Genomic DNA, 26,518 nt, shown 5'->3' on the forward strand with positions numbered 1-26,518 from the left:
CTCCCGGCCCGCTCCGCCGGCTCCCGCCTCCTTCTCTCTCCTCCTGCTCCCGCCTCCCTCCCTTTCCGCTGCCGAGGCGGCGGGAGCCGATCCCAAGCTGACCGAGTCGCGGCTGCAGCCGGGCGGCGGGCTCAGAGGAGGAGGAGGAGGCGGCGGCGGGGCGGGCCGCGGGCGGTCAGTCCGGCGGCGGCGGCGGCGATGCGGCGGCCCCGCTGAGCCGGCCAGCTCCGGGCGCCGGGGGCCGGCCGCGCGAGGCGGCCCGGGCCGGGCGGCAGCATGCGGAGCGGCGAGGAGCTGGACGGCTTCGAGGGCGAGGCCTCGAGCACCTCCATGATTTCGGGCGCCAGCAGCCCGTACCAGCCCACCACCGAGCCGGTGAGCCAGCGCCGCGGGCTGGCCGGCCTGCGCTGCGACCCCGACTACCTGCGCGGAGCGCTCGGCTGTCTCAAGGTCGCCCAAGTGGTAGGTGCCGGGCGGGGCCCCAGGTGCGGGCTGGCGGCCTAGCCGGGAGTCTTCCCTCCCCTCTCTCGCTTCGGGGGCTCAGGCCCGGCCGGCCGCCGCCGCGCACCCGCTTCCCGGGGCCAGACCCCAGTTCCTCGCACCCCCTTCTTCCTCGCGGGGTCCTGGGCTGCCCTTCCACCTTCCTTGGGGACCCTGCCCTCTCCAGACTTGCAGCCTCAGCCGTGCGCCTCCTACCTGAACACCTGCCCCCGGGCCTACCTGTCCACTCCCGCCTTCGCTGTCGGGAGCCTTTTTCATTATTGGGCTTGGTGGTCCGCGGAGCCCGGCGCGAAGGTCATGCTGACCCCCGATTAACTACTGATCACAGCAATTTGTGGCAGGTTTTCGGGGCCCGCACAACCTACACCTCCCCTGAAGGCCCTTCTCTGTGTCTGCTTCCACTTCTGGGGACTGTGGCTTGGCTTCCTCCTCCGCACCTAGCAGAGTGCCGGGCTTAGGGCAGAGGCTCAGTAAATGTTTGTTGAATGGAAGCATGTAGCCTAGATGCAGTGGGGGTGCCCAGATCTAACCCCCAAAGTCTCCAGTTTATACCGCAGAGGTTTGAATCCGCCTACTTAACCTAGAAGACAGAACCAGCATCCCTGAATCCTCCGCCCCAGCACGGTGGCTGGCATTGCCCAATTGGTACCCAGAGTTAAATCATTCGAGGAGGACAGCCAGTTTTGGAGGCAACAGAGACAACTTTCTGTCGGACTTGTCGATAGTAGAGATCATTTCTCAGAATTGTTTTCAGCTTCCAGGGTATACAGGGCAGTGGCCTGGCACCTCTGCCCCTCTTTCATGGTTTTTGTAACAAGCCTCTCTGGGCAGTTGCCTGGCTCTCTTGTGGACAGGGCATGCTCCAAATTCAGAAGAAAACTGTGTCCCAATATTATACCCTGTCACAGGTAGGCCTTCCTCTGAGGCCCGGCAGCAAAACTTTATAGCCTTCTAGCCCGAGAAGCCATTTGCATGGAGCCCCAGTGTATGTACATTTTGTTTCTTCCAAGCATTGGGCTGGTGCTTACTTGAGTCCATAGATAAGCGTCCCTTGGGAGTAATATAAAATGTGGACACCCTTTAAATAAAGGTCTCAGTGTTTGTAAATTGCAGAATCATAGACTATTTTCTCTCTGGTGAAAGGCTTGTTCTGCTGATTGCCAGGGGATATTTTTGAAGGGCTCTAAGGAAAGACAAATGGAATGGGTTATCCCTATCTAGAATTTTATTTTATTATTTTTTTTTTAATTTTTTTTTTTCAAAGTTTATTTATTTTTGGGACAGAGAGAGACAGAGCATGAACGGGCGAGGGGCAGAGAGAGAGGGAGACACAGAATCAGAAACAGGCTCCAGGCTCCGAGCCATCAGCCCAGAGCCTGACGCGGGGCTCGAACTCACGGACCGTGAGATCGTGACCAGGCTGAAGTCGGACGCTTAACCGACTGCGCCACCCAGGCGCCCCTCCCTATCTAGAATTTTAAACTGACCTTATCTGGTAAGCTGGAATGTCCTCAGAGATGTGTTGGTTCTGTTGTTAGGCACTGGTGCTAGCAAAGAGAGTGGGGGAGGGAGAGGGCTGGTGGTAGTGTCTAACTGCCTTTTAAAAGGCAGCTAGCCAATGTTTGAGTATAGCACAGATAATCAGAAATGAGTAAAAAAGATCACGGTGAACTTGGACCCAGGTGGAAAATAGGGCCTTGTGAAGTACCTTGCTTTGTTTATTCTGTGGACTTTTGAAAGTAAATAGAACTTGCCACTCCAAGGATCTGGTAAAAGAATGAAAATCAGTAGTTGTATAAAATGCTAATTGCCATCTCATTGCCGGAACTTGGTCACCTAAAGCCAGAAATGGAAGCCAGTGGTATTTGTTACTGCCTTGTGGTAAGGTCCTGTTTTGTTGTAGAAATTTACTTTTCATCTGGAAAAATTTGGGGTCCCAGCCCCTAAAATCTCACCTAACTCTGCCATTTGTCTAATGTATTGGATTTAAACAGCAAGAGGATGGGTGAGTGAAAAAAGGGACCTGCTTGGAGGTTATGGCAACTTGAAACAGTCTTCCATGTACGTGGCTTCTCAGCCCTGATATAAGTCAGGGTTTTTAGGGGAGAAAAGCCCCCCTCAAAGCTCCAGGAAATTGAACTATAGATTTAAACAAGAAGTCATTATGAAGATATTTTTAAGATGTTACAAAGCTCAAAATCCCACTACAAATATGGATGTTACAATTTTTTTTTTTTAATCTCACTTATTTTTGAGAGACAGAGCGTGAGAAGGGGAGGGGCAGAGAGAGAGGGAGACACAGAATCCGAAGCAGGTTCCAGGCTCTGAGCTGTCAGCGCAGAGCCTGACACGGGGCTCAAACCCACAAACCTCGAGATCATGACCTGAGCTGAAGTCAGACATTTAACCAACTGAGCCACCCAGGCGCCCCTGGATGTTATAATTCTTATATTAGAGTTTATATTATGGTTAACTTACTGTTTTTGAGAAAAATTTGACTGTTTTTCATTTTAGTGTTTAATGGACATTTTTTTGTGGTTTGTGGCCTATTGCAACCTGTAGCCATCCTCCCTACTTTGGGTGTGGTCCCCAGAACAGCGGCATTGTCAGCATCAGAGAGCGTGTTAGAAACGCAGAATCGGGGTGCCTGGAAGCTCAGTCGGTTAAGCGTCCGACTTTCGATTTTGGTTCAGGTCATGATCTATTGGCTTGTGACTTCAAGCCCCACATTGAGCTCTGTGCTGACAGTGCAGAGCCTGCTTGGGATGCTCTCTGTCCCCCTCTCTCTCTAACCCTCCCTCACACTCTTGCACTTTCTCTCTCTCAAAATAGATAAATTAACTTAAAAAAAAAAAAAAGAAAAAAATGCAGAATCGGAGGGCTTACCCTAGACCTTCTGAATCATAATTTGAAGTTTAACAGGATTCCCCCAGTGATTCACGTGCACATTCAAGTTTCAGACTTACCTTTCTATATCATTTTAGTGTTAAAGCCTCACACAGGTGCTAGCAATCAGTTCTTTATCAGAACCATTAATAGTGAACCTCAAGGCTGAGGTTTTTCTGTAAAACGAGCTTGTACCTCCTGAAAGGATTAAGAGAATGAGGTGACATGTAGAATTTAGCACCTTGTGTGTTAGGCGCTTAGTTAGTGTGCAATAAAAGATAGCTATCATTGTTGCCAATTAATATTTCCTGGCTTTCAAGAAACTTGGTGAAATTGTCACCCCCAAATTACAATTATATATTTGAATTAAAGACAGTTTGCTTCCTAGTGATTTAAAAGTTAAGTTGATATTTTATTTTATTTTATTTTTATTTTTATTTTTTTTCAACGTTTATTTATTTTTGGGACAGAGAGAGACAGAGCATGAACGGGGGAGGGGCAGAGAGAGAGGGAGACACAGAATCGGAAACAGGCTCCAGGCTCCGAGCCATCAGCCCAGAGCCCGACGCGGGGCTCGAACTCACGGAGCGCGAGATCGTGACCTGGCTGAAGTCGGACGCTTAACCGACTGCGCCACCCAGGCGCCCCTTAAGTTGATATTTTAAATGGAATTCTTTTGATAGCAAAACTAATCTAAAATATGAAAATTAATCAGTGTATTTCCATAGATTAAAATTTTTAAAATGGAACTTCTACCTATCCCTTAGTTGGGGAGAATGTCTCATGTGGTTATATAAAACAATAAAATGTACTTTTTGTGGGAGAAGAGTTGGTTTAAACTCTTGATTTAAATGCTTTCTTCCTTCTTGTGAATGTGGATCCTGTGAGTGCTTATTGGTTTTTAGCTCCTAGACATCATTTAATGAAATAGTTCATTTAGGTCTTTTGCTTTTTTCCATCAGCTTGATTGAAAGCAGAGTTTTGCTCTTGGGTTGGTGCAAGAGGGGAGTGGTGGTGGTTGGGGAAGGGCATATTGGCATATACACCATGATCTAGGGCAGTGTAGAAGAGGACCGGTCTTGGATTGGCCAAGACTTTCTGAATAAAAACAACAGCAGGCATCATTTAGTGAGAGCTTACACTCTTGTTGCTACCCCCATTTTATGGATGAGGAAACCGAGGCACACAGGTTGTGACTTCTTCAAGGTCACACGGCTAGTGGGTAGTAGTGCTGGGGTTTGAACCCAAGCAGTCTGATTGGCAGTGTGCTCTTTACTGCCTCCTGAACACATCATTTTGAGTGCCACAGAGAGGGCGACTTTGATTCCAAGGACACTTCTCTGGTCTTTGGCTAGCCTGGTGATGATTTGGGTGACTCTTAGATACTTAAGTGAGACTTAAAAGGATTTCAGTTTCTCATTGGCCATTGTGGAGGTGTGCAGCTAGTCTGTGGTAGCCTGCCCCTCACCCAACAGACCTGTCCACTCACCTCAATGAGGAGATGGGGCTTCTCAAAAGTGCCAAGAGGAGATTCAGCATTTCAGTTCTAAAAAGACCTCTCTGGGGGCACCTGGGTGGTATCTAGGAGTTCCTTACACTATTCTTTCTACTTGTGCAAGTGTTAAAAATTTTTCATAATAAAAAGTTACAGAAAAAATGGTTATGTGTTGGGGCACCTGGGTGGCTCAGTGGGTTAAACGTCCAACTTCGGCTCGGGTCACGATCTCACGGTTGGTGAGTTCGAGTCCCATGCTGGGCTCTGTGCTGAAAGCTCAGGAGCCTTCTTCGGATTCTGTGTCTCCCTCCCTCTCCGTCCCTCACCTGCTTGCTTATTCTGTCTCTGTTTCTCTCTCTCTCTCTCAAAAAAAATGAATGAAACATTAAAAAAAAAAAAAAAAAAAGACCTCCCCAGAAACTCTTTTGCCTCAGATCCTTTTCTTCAGCCCCTCTCATACCTGATTGACCTTCTGACATTGCATTGCCTGTGTTTAGGACTTTTTGTAACAAGTTGGGTGATAGAAGGTGTTTAAATTCAAATTTTAGCTCTGCTGAACGTGAAATCTCTTAACCGTATCCTTGTCTTGGCTTTCTCAGTAGTATAATGTGGGTAGAAATGACTGAGCATTTTAGGAATTGTAAGAACTAAGAGGTTAAGAGGCGCTTTCTTAGGTAACTCAAAGGCAAATGTGTGTATTTGCATTTCAGGGTTGGGTAATAACATATCTTTTATTTGATGGAAACCTTGTCAGTTTCTTATCTCCAGCCAGTAGGGCAAAGCTCCTCACCATTCCTGCTCTGTGGGGGATGTGACAGGGCATGTAGGTGAAGTAATAGGTTTCACTGCATTGGATTCTCAGATCTACCTTAAAGTGGCTCTTTGTAAAATGGTCTTATTTTCACTTAGGGAATTATTGTTATCTTTGGGAATTGTCTTCCTGCTCAAAGACTTAAAATTAATTCTAACAGAAAAGCAAAGTTAATACCACTCTTTGATGATGTTAGAAGTAGTAAAATTATCATCCCAGACCTCAGAAAACTGTATAGTACACATCCATTTTTACAAAACCAACAAAGACAGTTCAAGAAAAGAATACTACAGACCAATTGTTCTCATGAACAGGGGCACAAAAATCCTCAAAAAAATACCAGGAAATCAAATCCAGCGGTATTATGTAAAAAGAATAGTACACCGCAACCAATTGTGATTTATCTCAGGTGTAAAAGACTGGTTCAGTTTTCCAAAATCAATAGATGTAACCCACCATATGAACAGCTGACTAAAAAAAACCCCACATGATTATGTCATTGCCTGCAGAAAAAACATTTCACAGAATTCAACATTCATTCATGATAAATGCTGCCAGCAAACTAGGAAGAGAAGGGAACTTCTTCAGCCCAAAAAAGGGCATCTACCAAAAATGTACAGCTAACGTACTTAGTGGTGAAAATGAACGCTTTCCCCCTAAGGGGAACGAAGCAACAATCTCTACTCTCACCACTGATACTCAACATCGTACTGGAAGTGCTAGCCAGTGCAAGAAAAATAAATGGAAGGCATACAGATTGGAAAGAGAGAACAACTGTCCCTATTTGCAGATGGCATGATTGTCTATGCAGATAATCTCATGGGAATCTCTAGAAAAAGCTCCTAGAACTAATAAATGTGTTAGCACAGTTGTAAAATACAAGGTCAACACACACAAAAAATCAGTATTTCTGTATCCTAGCAATAAAAGCAATACATCATTGGAAACAGGAAAAAACGAAACCAAAAAATCCTATCAGTTACAGTAGCTCTGAAAGGAATGGAATACTTAGTATAAATCTAACAAAATATGCAGAGGATGGATCTGCATGCTGAAAATTACAAAACACTGAAGAAAAATTAAAGACAACCTAAGTGGATTGACATACCATGTTCATGAATTGGAAGACTCAGTATAGTTATAATATTAATTGTCTACAAATTGATTGTGTTTAACACCGTCCTAAAATCCCTGCAAAGTTTTTTATTTTTATTTATTATTTTTTTTATTAAAAAAAATTTTTTTTTAACGTTTATTTATTTTTGAGACAGAGAGAGACAGAGCATGAACAGGGGAGGGGCAGAGAGAGAGAGGGAGACACAGAATCGGAAACAGGCTGCAGGCTCTGAGCGGTCAGCACAGAGCCCGACGCGGGGCTCGAGCTCACGGACCTCAAGATCATGACCTGAGCCGAAGTCGGACGCTTAACTGACCGAGCCACCCAGGCGCCCCCCTGCAAAGTTTCTTAAGACAGAGACAAATGATTCTAAAGTGTATTAAGGATTTTATTTTTTTAAATTAAAAAAATGCTTATTTATTTATTTTGATAGTGTGCATGAGCAGGGGAGGGGCAGAGAAAGATGAAGAGAGCGAATCCCAAGCAGAGCAGAGCTTGACATGGGGCTTGAACTCGCAGACTGGGAAATCATGACCTGAGCTGAAATCAAGAGTGGGACGCTTAACCAACGGAGCCGCCTAGGTGCCCCAAGGATTTTATTTTTTTAAGTAACCTCTACATCCATTATGGGGCTCAAACCCACAACTCCCAAATCAAAAGTAGCATGCTCTACTGACTGAGCCAGCCAGGTGCCCCTGATTCTGAAATGTATATGGAAAGTCAAGTTATCCAGGCAAAGGGATGGTGAAGGTTGGTGGGAGAGTGTTCAGGGAAGAGGGAACAACATAACATCAGGTCACCTTTGTTGTGTTGGGGAGTAGGAAGATGGGGATGGGTTCTGGGAGTATGAGACTTTTGGCCAGTTACTAGTTCACTTCATGCCACAAGCAGGTCTCTTCACTTATAAATTGGGGCTGATGATAGTATTGCTTGCACTGATGAGCCTCCCATACAAAATCCTGAGCAAAGTGTCTCACATACAAAGTGTTACAAACCTGTGGGCACTATAGAATATCCCTGAAATGATACAAGCTGGGAAACTGAGTGGTGGAGGGCCAGGTGGAAGGGAGACTTAGATTTAGTGTATGACTTTTTGTACTTTTTGAATTGTATGCCGCATGCAAATATCTTCTATTAAAAAATTATTAAAATGTTACCTGTTGTTAGCTCTATCTTAACATACATTAGCCTGAAAGCAAATATACTGACCATAACCTTTAACCTTTTGCTTACTTTGTAATTTGGAGGGCCTTAGGGAGAATGATTTAGACAATATAGACCTCTTGAAGAAGCTTAAAGTTTGAAAATGTTTTCAATACATTTTCCTGTAAAAAAAAAAAGCAAGCATTCTGCAAGATTGCAGGCACTTAATTTATCTGTTTAATTTATTTGCTAAAGGTAACATTTCTTTCATTTGCAAGTAATTTACCCTAATTAAACAAACTTTTTTTAATGTTTATTCCTTGAGAGAGAGAGACAGAGCATGAGCAGGGGAGAGGCAGAGAGAGAGGGAGACACAGAATTCGAAGCAGGCTGCAGGCTCTGAACTGTCAGAACAGAGCCCGACACAGGGCTCGAACCTGAGCTCAAGTCGGAGGTGTAACCGACTGAGCCATCCAGGCGCTCCTACCCTAATTTTATTAGTTAATACGTTATTTGGGGTTGTAAAGTGCTATAGCATGGTGGTCATAGTTAGTACTATATTGCATATTTGAGAGTTGTAAGGGAGTAGATCTTAAAAGGACTCATCACAAGAAAATAAATTTTGTAGCTATGTATAGTGACACATATTAAGTAGAGTTATTGTGATCATTTCCCAGTTATACAAATATTCAATCATGTACGTCTGAAGCTAATATAATATGTCCGTTATATCTCCGTTAGAAGAATTGTAACATACAGGAAATGAGGAAAAAAAAATCTTAGTATGACAGATCAAATGAAAAGATCTTTGGAGTTTCTCTTTTCCAAAGGCTCAACAAGATGGTTTCCTTTTTTTTTTTTCTTTTTTTTCTTTGCTAATAAGAAGAATGCTTCAGTAAAAGTCTTTCACTCTTCTTTTGATTTGTGACTGTTTTTTGTTAAATTTCATGGAATGCTTTTACTAGATCAAAAGGCAGTATCATTAAATTTCTGAGCATTAAAAAAATTGTGGAATTGGTCAGCATGTCTCTACAATATGCCTGAAGGTCATAGTTTATTCCAGTTTCCAGTGCACGTACCCACAAGTACTTACTAGTGGGAACTGGTGAGCTCAGGAAGACCTTCTGACTCCTTCTGAGTCACGGGGCCAAATCAATTCTTCCTTGACAGCCCTGGAGGACCTTTTTTTTTTCTTAATTGGAAAGTGGAAAGAGCCTTTTCCGGGTCATGGCACTTGAGAAGGATGCTTAGAGGAGGGAAGACAGGGGTGTATGTGCACTGCCCGGTTCAGGATATTTCCCCCTCCTGGTAAAACGGATGCCTACTCGGGTGCTCAAGAGAGTCATATTTCCAGTCTAGAGGTAGTTGTGGAAATACCTGAGCTACAGCTCAGGACCATTGGTGGTCCACTGCATAAAGGGTCGAGGGATGTGTGACAGCCAGGGCTGGGTATTTTGTATGGTGGTCCTGCTAGCTCCGTGCACTGTTGAAATAACCTGGAAACGCCAGCGTTCTGGCCTTCAACCCACAGCTGCTGTCACTGCCTCCTTATCCTTATTGCTGGAAGTAGCTTCAAATCCTTTTGTAGGGTGATGTCAGATTTCTTTGGAAAATCAAGTTGTTTGTTAGAGGACAGAGCTGTAGTCAAAGGCCTGTGACTGTGATCACAGATCCTGAACCTTCCCAGACAGTCCCAATTTCCTGTGCTGTCTCATCAGACTATGTGTAAGTACGTCCTAAGTTTTTTTTTTTTCTTAATGATTTTACTTTAAATTATGAAATATTCCAAGCATTGACATTATAGTGATTCACGTACGTAACAAGTACCCACATACGGACAATGTGTCCTGATATTTTTGTTTGGAAAATAAGAGTATCTCCCAGGGGACAGGCTGTGTGTGCAAGAGAAGTAAAAAGCAGGGTGAGATGAGCTGGAATTTGGATTCATTAGCGAGGTGGGACTTCAGAGAGCCCAGGAGGAGGAAAGCTAGACCGGGAGAGAATAAGAGAATAAGGCACCCCCAGACAAGGGGATGGCCTCAGCATCTCTTGTGGTGGCAAAAAGCCAACATAAACTTTCAAAGGCTCCGTTCAAAGTGGTCCAGGCCTGAGAGCAGGCCTGCAGCTGCTGAGGAAGGGACAGATGAGTGGAAGGATACAGAATTTAGAAGGCAACACCTCCTTCGGGAGAAGATCTTGCTTTATTTGTAAGCAGTTTAACTTGATGGGGACGATTTTTATGTGAAAAATTCTCACTTACAGGAGGGCCCAGTGTTCACCTCTGTGCCTCTCCTGTGTGGTCTTGTCTCCACACATTAGATAGTGGGGTCTGTCACTGGTTTTCAGAGTGAGGTCCCCTGGGAGCCCTAGAACTTACTAATGTAGAAATGGGGGATTGAGAGACTGAGGGACTAGGTATAATTGTATTTCAAAAAGAATAATATAACTGCATTAAATAGTAATCAGGCCAATTTCTTTTTTGACGAGAATTTTATGGTACAGGTTGTTTTATGTTGATCAGAAGCTTTGATTAACATTTGAGTATCATACCCCTGCCTCAGAGTCTTTGCATTTGAGATATATTCTTGCACCCTCTGCTCCCTGCCCCCTCCCAAAAATATCACTTGGCTGTGTTCTTCAGCACTGTTGTTCTTCTGTTCTGTTTAAAAGAGACCTTCCGTGACCATGCTGTGTAAAGTAGGACACCCCTGTCCCCACTCTTTTTCCTCTTCTTCTGCTGAATTTTTCTTCATGGCTTTTACCACCTGACTAGACCGTGAGACCAGAGGTGTTGTGTGTTAAGTTTCCTTCTATCCCCACGGTCTATAACAGTGCCTAGCGCATAGTAAGGCCCTGATCAACCAGTTGAGTATACATAACTGTTTAATAAAAGAAAAATAATGGAATATTGCTCAGTGTAGTTTATAAGGTCAGATTATTTGACAATATGGGATCCATAAGGGAAAATAACCTGTATTGGTGTATTTACCAGTAAACTTCTGGACTCAGTTCTAAGTGGAAAATATTAGGAAGAAAGTATGGAAACAAAATACCGCTGTAATTCTTTTTGCTTTTTTTAACTGTGAGTTTTAAAAGGGTATCTACTGCTACTAGGAAACAGAAGCATTTGCTTAGAAGGCAGATTTTTGTAAGAGAAGGGGAAACCATAAGAGGCCCTGCCAAGCTTTTTGCTTAGGAAAGTGTAAGATGAAAACTAGGGATTCTCTAATTATTAACGAAGTTGTCTGCTTCCTGATCAACATGTTGAGAGAGAGGGTTGCTCAGGGTCCACCGAGCCAGCTCTTTGGGAGCCCTTGGAGCACGCACTCAAACATGTACGTGTAAAGAAAAAGTTGCAACTAGGACTGAGGCTGAGGGTCCTAAGTGGTTGTCTTTATAAAGCTCTCTGATTAAAATAAAAGAACAGCAGTTCCATGGGGCCCCGAGAAGGGAGGCTTTTATCTTCTTGAGGCTGGAGGGGGCTGTAGGAAATACTGAAGTCCAGAATTTTGTCTATGAGCGTTTCAAATGATTGGTTAAATTTGGGAATTATATGGGTTAATAAACATTTAAAATGTTTAGAGTTCAATCAGATGTGGATAGTTTTGGATGGCTCCTTTCTTACCACTACAATTTGATGACTGGCACTGTGGAAGGCTTCATTTTTGTGGTTTCCCATTTATTCCAGTGCAGCTATGAAAAACAATTTAAGTCTAAAAGATTTTTGTGCCAATAAAAAACAAAAAACAAAAAAAACCAACCCAAACCCCAGGAACAATGACTCTCCCAGTGGTAGTTGCTTCTTTAGCTTGCCTGCTTTCTTTCAACCATTTTTGGTCCAAACCTTGTACATGTGTATGCTTTGAGATTAAGAGTTGGCTGAATGACTGTAGAGTTAGATCAAGATCAGTAGCTAAATGTAAAATGTTTAATGTAGTCTTCCCCTTTAAAAAAAAAAACCACAAAAAACCTATACTTTATATATATTTGAATGCCTCGGCTGGGCCAGCTACTGTTATACATAAACAGGATAAGAATCCTTTTGCCTCCACTGGGCTCACAGTCCACTTGGGGAGTGAGGGTTTGGTATGCGATGGAAAAGCACTCAAATTGTTCTTATCCCCAGAGCCAGGGGATCTCAGAGAGGACAGGTTGGCAAAGAAGCCTTTGTGGGAAACGAGCACTTTACATGCTGAGTGTTGAGTAGCCAGTGGCTGACATAAAGGTGTGGTGTGTCCTGTGGGAGAGGAATATACCAGGTGCTGGGAGTGGATAAGGAAGAGGGTTAAGCCCAGGCAAAAGTATGGAAGGGGAGGAGGGCACAGAGAGGGATGAGGAGGACCCTGTTGGAAAGGCCCTGATTTGTTAGGCCAATGAATTTAAATTTTCTGAAAGAGATGGGTAATGGTTGGTGCTGAGGCTCCTGGCAACTTGAAATGTGGCCAGTACAGATTGAGATGTACGTAAGTATAAAACACATGCTGGATTTTAAAGCTGTAATAAGAAAAGAAAGAATGTAAAATATCTCAATTTTTTATATTGCGTGTTGAAATACTACTTTGGACATAATGGGATAAATACACTACTAAAATAATTCTGTTTCTTTTTACTTAAAAATCTGTCTATTAGAAAATGTAAACTCACTTCCGTGGTTCCCATATTTCTCTTGGCTGTCGCTCAGTTAAAGCGGGTGAGGAATGGCTTTGAGAAGGTCCCTGCGCCATAGGAGACCTTGAGTAATTCAGGTGAGAAATGAAGACGCAGGTGGTCTTTTGGCAATGGGAGTGGGAAGAATGTGACAAGTGGGAATTATAGGTGGCAATTATGTTTAAATTTTTTTTAATGTTTTATTTATTTTCGAGAGAGACAGAGAGAGAGAGACAGAGAGAGAGAGAGAGAGAGAGACAGAGACAGAGTGCAAGTTGGGGAGGGGCACAGAGAGAGGGAGACACAGAATCCAAAGCAGGCTCCAGGCTCTGAGCTGTCAGCACAGACCCCGACACGGGGCTCGAACTCACCAACCGTGAGATCACAACCTGAGCCGAAGTCAGACGCTTAACCGACTGGGCCACCCAGGCGCCCCACAATTATGTTTTATTATAGTCCCTGTTTTTTATTTTACATTATATTCATCTCTCAGTCAAAAAACTGTTGAAGCTAACATTCACTGAACACTGATTGTGTGTCAGACTGCTAAGTGTTTTATGTGTGTTCTCTCATTTACCGCTCAGGGCAATCCTGTGAGGCAGGTGTTTTACAGATGAGGAAACAGGCTTTTTGATATCACTAATTTGCTCACGGTCCCCACTGCTAGTAGGTACAGAGCTATGCAGCCAACCTTCAGAGACCACACCGGGAACACTGCCCCCCGCCCCTTGCGTGTGTGTTTCTATGACCATTAGGCAGTTTATGAGCTTTGTTCCATCGTCAGTCGTCTTCCCCATCCTGCAGAGACTCAGTCCATTTCTGTTTTCCTTCTGCCAGCACTGCTCCTGGTCCTGGTAGGTCTGCTAGCCTGCAGAGCCCCTCTGGCTCCCGATTCTTCCACAATGAATGGGTCACATCTGTCAGAGTCTGGAGAGGTGTTGGTTTCATTAGAAAGGGGAGCCCCTCAGCCCTTCTCTTTGAGCTCCTTGGGTTACCACTGAAATTTAAGAATTTCTGAGATCAGAGCTAATGCAAGTCGTGAGGAAGCTGGAGACCATGTTTGCTGGTGGAGGGGGTGTAGAGAGATAAAAATTGAGGCTTGATTATCTCCTGTTTGCTTGAGCCAGCACCTCAAAGTATTTGGTGTTGGAAGAATTACTGATTTCTGGAACCTTTTTTTCCCTTCGTAGCACACCTGCCATAGAATATTGGCATCTGTTTGGACTTTAGCTTGTTTATGGGTATTATAAGATAATTTTTAAAGATAAAATCACGATTCTTATACAAATATAAAAGATTTTTATTAATTAATGAGGGAACCAGTAAGGTATTACAACCTGTTCAAAGGAAAATTCAAGGAGTTTGCACACAAAGACCATGTGTGTGCATGTTCGCACACGTGCACATCCATACACACACACACACACACACACACACACACACACACACACCATGAAATGATTTCGAATAGATGCTACTGTAGCTTTGAGGGGAATCACTTGTCTCTCTACTAAATTTGCCTGTCTACAGACAAGAATCATTTGTGTTGCATATGGTTGCGTATCAGTTACATACAAGTTAACAGAGTTGCAGAATATCTCCAAGGCCACAAAATGCACACATCCCATAGGATCAGATAACTTGGAAAGTTATGTTCTAACAAGGCCCATTCTTCCGTTGAAGATACTCAGTAACCCTTTTGGTCCATTTCAAAATCTTTCACAATTTGTTCTGAGATGGGGAATATCTGGGGCGGGGCCCGTGTGAGCTAGATTTTTATACAACTGATGCATATCAGCGCCGCCCCCCCCCCCCCCCCCAAGTTTCATTTGTCCCTTTCTCTCTGTGTCCTCTGCTCCTCCAGCTCTGCTGTTGGCTTGCTGGAAGAGCGTCTCTTATGGCCTCCTGCACCCCACCCTGGATTTCCCTGTTGTTTTCTTGGTTTTCCTTGGTCACTTTCCTTCACAGAAGTAGATCTTGATCCCCTACACTCAGGGCCATGCCCTTTAATCCTCAGCCTGGTCTTTAGGGGCCTGAGTCAAGCCAGAATGGCAAGGACTGCAGGTAGGAGGATTACTTGCTGCCATAAGGGTTGGTGTGAGGTTGAATGGAAAGTGCCTAGCGTGGAGCTTGGCCGAGAGAAGCACCTGGTGAATGTTAGCCATTATCCTTCATGCTGATGTGTCCTGGCTCATCCAGCCAGGTTCTAGTTGAGTCACTCTCCCATTCAGGCTCTCTTCACCTGGATCTGCCACCTCATCCTGGCCGTAAGCTCCTTAGCTTCTTGTTCCTCCCTCGTAACACACTGATGCCGCAAGGGCACAGCCAGAGGATTCCCCGGCAGTGAGTGGGCTGGCGTGAGACCGGGTCCTCTATACCTTTTCCCTGTTTGCTCTCCTCTACCCCTCTTCTTACTGGCCCTGCCATGCCCATCCTGGGTTTTCTTTGTTCTGATTGATATCCTGTGTCCTGTGATGTCCTATGATGGAGCACTAGCTTACATTACATGTGTCCCTCACTCTCTGGACTCTCTGACTTTCTTTTTAAATTTATTTTTAATTAATTTATTTTAAAGTTGTATTTATTTAAGTAATCTCCACACCCAACATGGGACTCGAACTCTCAACCCCGAGATCACAAATCTCACATTCCCTGATTGAGCCAGCCAGGCACCTCTGGACTCTGGCTTTCAGAACAGATTTGGGTATGCTTACAGTCTATTGTAATAAGTCTCTAAACACCTGTGAGGCAGAGCCCCAGTTTTCTTCTATTTAGTGTTCATAGTGGTGAACACGTGGCTGCTTGGTGAGCACTTGCCAATTCATCCAGGTTCAGTTTGATATATTATCCAGGAAGAAAAGAAAAACAGCTAATTCGTATTGAGGGTGTGTCTTCATCTGCCATACAAAATATCATATATTGGGTGGCTTAAACAATAGCAGTTTATTTCTCACAGTTCTGGAGGCTGGGCCAAGGTCAGGGTACCTGCAAGTTAACTTCATCCTGAGGTCTTTTCTCTTGGCTTGTAGGTGACAGCCATCTTGCTCTGTGCTCACATCGTCTCTTTGTGCATGCATAGAGAGAGAAAGATTCCCCCCTCCCCCCATTTTTTTAAAGTATATTTATTTTTGAGAGAGGAGCATAGAGAGAGGGAGAGAGAGAGTCCCAAGCAGGATCCTCTCTATCAGTGCATAGCCTGCTGTGGGGTTTGAACTCATGAGATCGTGACCTGAGCTGAAACCAAGAGTTGGATGTTTAACTGGCTGAGCCACTCAGGCATCCCTCTCTCTTCCCCTTCTTATAAGGGCACTGATCTCATCACGAGGTCTCCATCCTCCTGACTTCACCCAACCCTAATTATCTTCCAAGACCCCATCTCCAGATACCATCACAGTTTAAGTTAGGGCTTTAACATATGCATTTGGGAGGAAGGGAGATAAGCTTAAGTCCATAGCAAAACGAGAGCATGGTGTAAATCGATAGTGGAGGTTCAAGATGGCTCTAAACACCTTGAAATTCAGAAACTCAGAATTTTAGACTGGAAGGAATCCTGAAGCCAGTCATATGTGCCCCTCCTGTGTTTTACGTGTAACAAACCTGACGCCTCGGGAACCTGTGGCTCACCTATGGCTACCCAGTTTGTCGGTTGCCCTGGAACCTGAGCCTAAGGCTGACATTCCTTCCCCATGACTTAGCCGTTGCTATGGTGGTGATGATTTGCTTCCCTTCTGTGAAGACAGTTGTGGAACAGCTCTCTGAATTCAGATCTTTCTTACCCTTTATATGATTATGGGAAGAGAGGATGAGTAGTAAATGTCCTCGGGCACTTTTTAGGTTAGTAGGTTAGTAAAGACTATATAGGACAAATCAAGTCTTTGTGATGATCTGTTCATTTATTTATTTTTAAACTTGTTATTTTGATTTAGACAGTGCTAGCCAGGGAGAAGGGCAGAGGGAGACAATCTTAAGCAGGCTCTAGACTCAGCGTGGAGCCCGATGTGGGGCTTGAACTCATGACCTTGATATCATGACCCGAGCTGAAATCAAGAGTTGGACACTCAACCAACTGAGCCACCCAGGAACTCCTGTGATATTCTGTTGAAAGTGCAGGTATTTAACCAGTCCTGGCAAACTCCCCAAGTGAATGTCCTGGGATGGGCAGCTGACCTGGAGCCCTAAAGTATGAATTGTAACAAAGCCCCTAATGTTGGTAGATACAAAGTTGCCTTTTAGTTCCTTAATTTCTCTGATGATAAATTGAGATCAGGATAATTTGCCAGCAAATTGGTCTATCTTCTTTTGGAATATGGTTTTGGAGCTGAAACTGGGAAAACAGACCCCCATTTGTCACAGGAGAATACATGCACATGGCTTTATGCATGGCCTTGAAATATGTGATGGCAGTGGAGGGGTAGTCAGAGTTACTGGCATTGTGGTGCCGTGGTCAAGGTGATTCTGGTGAGGTAGTTGGAGAGACACTGCATACACCTCAACTTCACTAGATGCTTTGGAAAAGCTTCGACTGTTGGTCTGGGACTTTCGGGGGGGACTTAGGGGCTGCCAAGTTATCAGATGAGTGAAGCCCACAAAGAATGATGAATTGCCAGATTGAGGGAAGCCTGGGGGAGCCCAGTAGGGTCAGTAGTTTGTGGAACCCCTCCTCTATGTCTAGCTCCATGGAATTCTTTCTTTTTCATTTTTTTAATATTTCTTTATTTTTGAGAGAGAGAGAGAGAGAGAGAGAACGTGAGCAGGGAAGAGGCAGAACGAGAGGGAGACACAGAATCTGAAGCAGGCTCCAGGCTCTGAGCTGTCAGCACAGAGCCTGACACGGGGCTTGAACTTGAATTCACGGACCGCGAGATCATGACCTGAGCCGAAGTCAAACGTGGAACCAGCTGAGCCACCCAGGCGCCCCACTCCACGGAATTCTGTAGGAGGCCTGCAGTTCTTTTTTTCCCCTTTTTTCCCCAGACTATAAAATCTACCATTGTGTCTCAGACCAGATCAATATAAATAAAAAACAAAGTTAAAAAAAAATTTTTTTTTAAATTTTACCTGTTTGCAATAGTAAACTTCTTAATACTTAACACAGAGATCATTAAGACCTGCCAGATACAGGATTTAGCCAGATTGATCCAGCAATATTATTGTCACAGAGGAACAGAGAAAGTCCTCAACATCCTGCTCTAAATCTTTATTGTCCAAAGCTACTATATACAGTTGGGTAGGTTGTGTGCGCACAGTAGGTCTGAGAGGGTAAAGGAGGCTGAGATCCAGCCTGCACACTCTGCTTGCCAACACACATGCCCTAGCACTGGGCAGTGTCCACTGGGAAGAAAGGTTGCCTGTTTCCAATTCATCAGCCCTGGGGGTGAGTATGTGTGCGTGTGTGTGTGTGTGTGTGTGTGTGTGCGCGCCATTTTTAATTTGCTATCCTCTTACCAAGCCAAGCCCCCATCGAGACCAGAATCTGTTTGTAACTGACACAAAGGTGCTATATGGAGCAGCTTATGTCTTGATTATTTAATTGGGAAACCTATTTGAGACATGGCTTAGCTGTGGTATTAAGCTAGATGGGAAAGTGTATTTTTAAAAATTTTATTTATTTTTTTGAGAGAGAGAGAGAGTGCATATGCACATGAGTGAGCACAAGTGGGGGAGGGCTGGAGAGAAAGGGAGAGAGAGATTTCCCAAGCAGGCTCTGTGCTATCAGCGCGGGGCCCGACACGAGGCTTGAACCCACAAACCGTGAGATCGTGACCTGAGCCGAAATCAAGAGTTGGACGCTTAACTGATTGAGCCACCCAGGTGCTCCGAATATAAACTTTAAATTAAATCTTCCAGATACAGTGTTTTAAGCAGATTTATTTTGAATTAATAATCATGTGCATGTGCAGGGCCTTCCAGCATCTTGTGTGGTCCTCTGTGAGGTATACACATGATGATGTATTTGGTACTACATGACCGAATGAGTGAAGACAGATAAAAAAAGTAATTAGCTGACTCATTTTGTCAAGAGCTCCCATATTGTTGAAATTAAAAACCTTCAATCCTGCTCAGAGAATCCGTCAGACAATTGATGGTGTGTGATTATAGTAGAGGTTGGTGCACATAACCCTATACAACTTTCACTCTAGGAGTTCTTGTTAGGTGTGTGCACCGAGGGGCCTTTGTGACCAGCTGGGTGGGCTTCCCCCAAGGCTGAGCCCATCCCTGCAGTGTCAGTCAGCTCGCAGTTGGCCAAGAATAAGCACATGGGTTCTTTTGGGTTTGCTGCAGGACCGGTAAACCAGGCCTTGGAGGGAACCCTGGGAGGGCCACGCAACAGCGTTTGAGGGTTTTACTGGAGCTGAGTATACGGGACTCAGCTTTTCTTCCTAGCTGCCCAATCAAGGGCATCCCGTGGCTCCTGGGCCACAAAGGGCCATGTCCTCCCTTCATAGACTGGACTGTGACCCGATCGTGTCTGAAAGAGGAGTGAGCTCTGCTTTGGCTGGCCCCATTCTAACCTGAGGCCTCCAAGTGCTTCATCCTCTGCCACCTGGGCCAGCCTGGGGACGGGTATCTGTCACTGGGCAAATCTGGCAGGGGCTATGAGCACTAACTTGGCCTGAGAACATGGGGGCCAAAACATGGTGGGGCCCGAGGACCATGACCCCACTGTGGAGGGCAGCATGTGGCACTGTGTCTGTCTCACATAGCCAAACACCCAAAAGAATTCTGGGAGCAAGTCTGGTCAAGGACCTGAGTGGAAGTAGAAAACCATGGTGAAGGAAGGTAGTTGTCTTAATAAAATGTGAACACTCTTCTTGGTTGCTTCCAGGAAGAGAAAACTGGCTGACAAAAAATACTGCTTTAAAGTACACAGGCTGCAGGGAGGAGTGTTAAAAACAGTGCCGCCTAACTTGTTTGCAGTGAGAGGCACAATCTTGTGCCGTAAGGAATGCCATACAAAGAGGCCCTGTGAACAAACCACACTTCACAGTTAAGTAGCTGCATTCAAGAGCAGGACAACGTTCAGACTTTGCAGCGTGTGCACTTAGGTATTTTCTGCAAGTGATCGCATAACCCAAAAAGCAGCTCTTAAAGGCCAGAAGAATCCTAAAAGAATGCTTAGGCAAAGTTGCAGTTGTGTCGTCTTCTCATAGAGAAATATATTGTAAATATATTCTGATAGGTTATTTTATTTTTAATTAAAAAAAATTTTTTTTTAATTTTGTGAGAGAGAGTGCACATGCATGTGTGTGAGCGGGAGATGGGCAGAGAGAGAAAATCCCAAGCAGGCTCCACACTGTCAGCATGGAGCCCTTTCTGGGGGCTCGATTCCACGGACCGTGAGATCCTGACCTGAGCGGAAATCCAGAGTTGGACCTCAACCGACTGAGCTACCCAGGCACCCCAATAAATAAAATCTTAAAAAACAACAAAACAGGGGCACCAGGTGGTTCAGCCGGTTGAGTGTCTGTCTCTGGATTTCAGCTCAGGTCATGATTCCACGGTTGTGAGAGTGAGCCTCGAGTTAGGTTCTGTGCTAAGAGAACTGTGGAGTCTACTTAAGTTTCTCCTTCTCCCTCTTTCTCTGCTCCTCCCCCTCCCATCTCTCTCTGTCTCCCTCTCTCAAATTAAAAAAAAAATAAAATAAAGATTTTATTTTTTTGATATTTATTTTTGAGAGAACACATGCATGCATGTCGGGGGGAGAGGGGCAAAGAGAGAGGGAGGTGAGAATCTGAAGCAGGCTCCAGGCTCTCAGCTCAGAGCCCGACGTGGGGCTTGAACCCATGAACCATGAGATCATGACCTGAGCTGAAGTCCAACACCCACCCAACTGAGCCACCCAGGCGCCCCAAGGTTTTATTTATTTTTAAGTAAACTCTATACCCAATGTGGGGCTTGAATTCACAACCCCAAGATCAAGAGTCACGTGCTCTACTGACTGAGCCAGCCAGGTGCCCCAGTTCTGATAGGTTATTTAAAATGTTCATCCCAGGTCTGTCTGCTCTCTCTGCTGCTAACTCACTGACTGAAGTCGAATTTCAGAGAGCATCTGATTGGCCTGATTACCACTGACTTTATTTGGGTGGAGCTTTCCCGGCTAGGCCAAATTAGAGCTGCCTGGCCAGTCTGTGGGCTGGATGCCCGTGGGTCAGGTGCCCACCCGTCTTGTGTACTCAGGGTCCTGAGCATGACACCCCTGTGCAAGGGTCAGCCTGGGGTCACTTCTCCTAGAGGAGGGGAGAGGGATGGAATAGTTAGCTCTCTGAGGCATCAGTGAGCACACTGACCTTTTCCTATGAAACTGCTGTTACTCTCCATCACAAGCCTTTCTTCAACTCTACCTTCCTTCACACCTCTTCCAAATTTCCTGGTCTCCTCCTTGGTCTGCCTCCCTGCCTTTGTCAGGATCCGTTCTGCCTGCTCACCAGCACTCACAGGCCTCCTTCCATCCAAACATCTTTGCCATTGGCTTGATTCCCTCCCCCTTCTTTATTGAGAGACACCAGAGAAGGTACCACTTTTCTTGAGAAACTTCTATATTCCTGGTCTTCTCCAGCCACCCATCTGGTAAAGTGTCTCTTGGGATCTGGTACTATGTGAGGCTTACAAAGCTCCTTTATGTCCAAGAGCACAGTCTTAAGTCATACATAAATTGATCTGTAATACATATAATACATTTTTCACTTGAAAACTGTTTTCGAAAATGGGAAAACTTACTTTTTGGTTATAAAGGTATTTTGTGTCTGTTGTTTAGAGATCAGACAACTATAGAAAAATGAAGAAAAAAAGTAAAAATCACCAGTACAGTTTTTTCAATGTTACAGAGAACTTCCATTAACGGGTATATATCGTTTTAGACTTTGTTCCTGTGTGCATGCTTGTAAAAATGGAGTATTATGCATGCTATTCTGTAATTTGATTTTGGGTATATTTTTAACTCCAAAAACACTCCATCTGAATATTAACACTCTGAACATTGAACATGTGAAAATTGAACACTGTGCAAAAAAACAGCTAACATCTGAGCATTGCTTCATGATGCTTTAGACTGTCTCTGATTGGCTCTGTCCATTAGACTCTGGCTTGCTTTTGGTTGCCATTTGGAAATTGAATTCTTTTTTGAATTTTTTTTTTTAGTGTTTATTTATTTTTGAGAGAGAGAGACAGAGCACAAGCAGAGAGAGAGGGAGACACAGAATCTGAAGCAGTGTCCAGGCTCTGAGCTGTCAGCACAGAGCCCAATGCGTAGCTCGAACTCACGGGCTGTGAGATCATGACCTGAGCTGAAGTAGGACACTTAACCTACTGAGCCACCCAGGCTCCCTGATCTATTTCTTTCTTTAGATTACTTTTGTTTTGTTTCATGACTGAATTGGAAGAATTGAAGGCTTTTATCTTATATTTTGAGTCTGGAAAAACATCATTTAAAAGCTAATTTAGAATTTGTCATATTACGGTTTTGAATTAAATCAGCAAGAAAAAAATTTAGGGAGTGCACACCATTTTCTTTCTTAGAACATAAGAAAACTGACAGAAGTTTGAGCTCTAGAGGTTTGGGCACATGCCAAGGATATTGGTGGTCTCCATGTGTTCTAGTTTTTCCAATTAAAATACAGTAAAATGGACTTTTTTTGTGTGTAACAGTTCTATGATTTTTTTAACACATATACATTCATGTAACCACTACCACAATTAGGATACAGAACAGTTTCATCAGGCCACAAAACTTTCACTCTTCTTTGAAATCACACCCAACCCTTGACGGCCCATCGCTATAGTTGTGTCTTTTCCAGAAGGTAGAATACCCTATATGTGGAATCACAGAATATGCAAACTTCCGAGACTTTCACTTGGTATAATGCATTTAAGATTCATTCATGTTGTGTTTTGTTCATAGTTCATCCTTTTTTCTTGCTGAACAGTTTTGCATTGTAGGTAGATTGCAACAGTTTCTTCATTGACCTGTTGAATGACGTTTGGGGTGTTTCCAAGTTTTAGTGATGATGAATGGAGCGCCTATAAACATTCATAGAGAGTTTTTCTGTGCACATAGATTTTTATTTCACTGCAATTAATACCTAGGAGTGGATTTGCTGATCATATCGTAAGTGTATGTTTAACTGTATAAGAAATGGCTGCACTCTTTTCCAGAGGAACTGTCATATTGCATTCTATTCTACTGGCAGTGTCTGAGTGTTGTAGTTGCTCTGTATCTGGGCCAGCACTTGGTATTGTCTTTTTTTGTTTGTGTTTTAATTTTTTTAACGTTTATTTTTGAGAGAGACAGAAAGAGCGTGAGCAGGGGAGAGGCAGAAAGAGAGGGAGACACAATCTGAAGCAGGCTCCAGGCTCTGAGCTGTCAGCACAGAGCCCGACGCGGGGCTCGAACTCATGAACCACGAGATCATGACCTGAGCTGAAGTTGGACGCTTAAGTGACTGAGCCACCCAGGCGCCCCCTCCCCGCTTTTTTTTTTTTTTTAAGCCATTGTAATAGGTGTGTGGTGACATCTCATCATGTTGTGTTGTTGTTGTTTGCTCTCATTGTGGTTTTAATTTGCGTGTCCCTAAGTGGCTAATGATGTCAAACATCTTGTGTTTATTTGCCATCCGTATATTTCTCTTTGGTGAAGAATCTGTTCAAGTCCTTTACTCATTTTTAATTGGACAATTTATTTTTGTACTGTTTGAATTTGGGGAGTTCTCTATATACTTTGGATATAAGACCTTTGTCAGATACATGACCTGCAAAAATTGTAGCTCATTCTGTGTCTTCTGGTCTTTTCACTCTCTTAACAAAGTCTTTTGTAGAACAAGTTTTTTAGTTTTGATGAAATTTAGCTTGTCAATTTTTTTCTCATGGATTGTGCTTCGGGTGTCATATCTAAGAATCTCAGGTCATGAAAATTGTTTCCCATGTTTTCATCTAGGAATTATAGTTTCATATTTTACATTTAGATCTATAATCCATTTTGAGTTCATTTTTATATAAGGTGAAAAATTTAGGTTGATGTTTATATATATGCCTATTAACATGAAGCTGTTCCAATACTATTTGTTGAAAGGGCTATTCTTTCTCCATTGAATTTCCTTTCCGCCTTTGTCAAAAATCATTTGGCCATATTTATGTGTGTCTCTTTCTGGGCTCTTGGTTCAGTTCCATTGATCTCTGTGTCCATCCTTTCATCAATATTACACTGTCTTGATTACTGTAGCTTTATAGTAATTCTTTTTAAAAAATTTTTTTCTTAATGTTTATTTATTTTTGAGAGAGAGATGGAGCAGGAGTGGGGGAGGGGATGATAGAGAGGGAGACATAGAATCTGAAGCAGGCTCCAGGCTCTGAGCTGTCAGCACAGAGCCCGATGCGGGGCTCAAACCCATGAGCTGTGAGATCATGACCTGAGCCAAAGTCAGACGCTCAATCAGCTGAGCCACCCAGGTGCCCCGCTTTATAGTAATTCTTAAATCAGGTAGTCTGGGTCCTCCACCTTAGTTCTTTTTTCAAAATTATTTTGACTATTTTAGTTCCTTTGATTTTTCCATATAAATTTTATAATCAACTTGTTTCTATAAAAAATCTTGTTGGGATTTTGAGATTGTGTTAAACCTACAGATCATTTTGTGGGGAATTGACATTGTAAGTATACTGAATCTTCCAATCCAGGAACACAGTATGACTGTCCACGTATTTAGGTCATCTCTGATGGCTTTCTTCTGTGTTTTGTACTTTTCAGTGTGTGGATCCTCTGCATATTTTGTTAGATTTATATGTAAGTGTTTCACTCTTTTCAGCTCTTGTAACTGATGTGGGTTTTTGTTGTTGTTTTAACTTTGGTTTCTGATGATTTATTGGTAGGATGTAGAAATAGGATTGATTTTTTTGTGTGTTGGCCTTGTATCTTACAACTGTGCTAGCTCACTCAGTTGTAGGAGCGTCTTTAGAGATTCCCATGAGATTATCTGCATAGACAATCATGCCATCTGCAAATAGGGACAGTTGTTCTCTCTTTCCAATCTGTATGCCTTCCATTTATTTTTCTTGCACTGGCTAGCACTTCCAGTACGATGTTGAGTATCAATGGTGAGAGTAGAGATTGTTGCTTCGTTCCCCTTAGGGGGAAAGCGTTCATTTTCACCACTAAGTACGTTAGCCGTACGTTTTTGGTATATGCCCTTTTTTGGGTTGAAGAAGTTCCCTTCTCTTCCTAGTTTGCTGGCAGCATTTGTCACGAATGGATGTTGAATTCTGTGAAATGTTTTTTCTGCAGCCATTGACATAATCATGTGTTTTTTTGTTATTTAAGCTGTCAATATGATGGGATATATCTGTTGATTTTCGAAAGTTGAACCAGCCTTTTATTCCTGGATTAAATCATGATTGGTTGTGATCTACTATTCTTTTTACAAATTGCTGGATTTGATTTCCTAGTATTTTGTTGAGGAATTTTGTGTCTACGTTCATGAGGAATATAGGTCTAGTTGTCTTTCCTTAACTGTCTTTGGTTGTGTCATCGATGTAATGCTGGCCTTATAAAATGGGTTGGAAAGTGTTCTTCTTCTTTTATTTTCTGGGAGATATTTTTATGGAGTTGGTATTATTTCTTTTTTTTAATATTTGCCAGTGAGACCATCTAGGTTTGGAGTTTTATTTTTTTAGAAAGATTTTAAACTAATCCAATTTGTTTGATAGATCTAAGACTATTTAAGTTCTCTTTTACTTCCTGGGTGAGTTTTGGTAGTTTGTGGCTTTGTTTATTTACTTTTGAGAGAGAGAGAGAGACAGAGTGTGAGTGGGGGGAGGGGCAGAGAGAGAGAGGGAGACACAAAATCTGAAGCAGGCTCCAGGCTCCACGCTGTCAGCACAGAGCCCGGATGTGGGGCTCAAACTCACGAACCGTGAGATCATGACCTGAGCCAAAGCCTGCTTTGGATTCTGTGTCTCCCTCTCTCTCAGCCCCTCCCTCACTTGCATTCTGTCTCTCACCTTCTCAAAAATAAATAAACATTAAAAAAATTAAAAGTAAATAAAATAAATTGTGATAAGATATACATAATATGAAAGTTACCGTTATAACCATTTTTTTTTTTTTTTAAGTAGGCTTCACGCCCAGCATGGAGCCCAGTGCAGGGCTTGAACTCACCCCTCTGAGATCAATACCTGTGCTGAGATGGAGAGTCAGGCGCTTAACTGACTGAGCCACCCAAGTGCCCTTGTTATAACCATTTTTAAAAGTACAGTTCAGTAGTGTTAAGTATATTCACATTATTGTACAACCAATCTCCAAAACTTTTTCATCTCACAAAACTGAAGTACTACACCCATTAAATATCTACCCATTTCCCTTTTCCTCTAGCTTCTGGAAGCCACCGTTCTACTTTCTGTTCCTAGATATCTCCTGCAAATGGAATCATATAATATTTATCTTTGTGTGACTCACTTATTTCACGTGGCATAATGCTTTCAGGGTTCATCCATAGTATAGCATATGTCAGAATTTCCTTCCTTTTTATGGCTGAGTAATATTCTGTTATACATATACACTACATTTTATTCATCCATTCATCTTCAGTGGATGCTTGGGTTGCTTCCACCTTTTTGCTATTGTGAATAATGCTGCTGTGAACATCGGTATACAGTATTTCCTTCAGATTCTGCTTTTATTTATTTTTTTAAGTTTATTTATTTATTTTGAGACAGAGACAGAAAGAGCGAGTGGGGAAGGGTCAGAGAGAGGGAGAGAGAGAGAATCCTGAGCATTCTCTGCACTGTCTGCACGGAGCCCGATGCGGGGCTCCAACTCACACACCGCAAGATCATGACCTGAGCCAAAACCAAGCGTCGGATACTTAACTGACTGAGCCACCCGGTACTCCCAGGCCCTGCTTTTAATTTTTTTGGATGTATATGCAACAGT

At 43.5% G+C, this 26,518-nt stretch overlaps 1 protein-coding gene across 1 annotated transcript in view; it reads left to right on the plus strand.

Annotated features, from left to right (window-relative positions):
- The first annotated feature begins 276 nt into the window (after positions 1 to 276).
- Positions 277 to 26,518, plus strand: part of CMTM4 (CKLF like MARVEL transmembrane domain containing 4) — a 63,884-nt gene continuing 37,642 nt past the window's right edge. The window contains exon 1 of the mRNA XM_030298776.1: positions 277 to 462. Coding sequence (XP_030154636.1) covers positions 277 to 462 — 186 coding nt within the window. The remainder of the gene's footprint in view (positions 463 to 26,518) is intronic.

Source organism: Lynx canadensis, chromosome E2 (assembly GCF_007474595.2).
Source record: "Lynx canadensis isolate LIC74 chromosome E2, mLynCan4.pri.v2, whole genome shotgun sequence".
NCBI lineage: Eukaryota > Metazoa > Chordata > Mammalia > Carnivora > Felidae > Lynx > Lynx canadensis.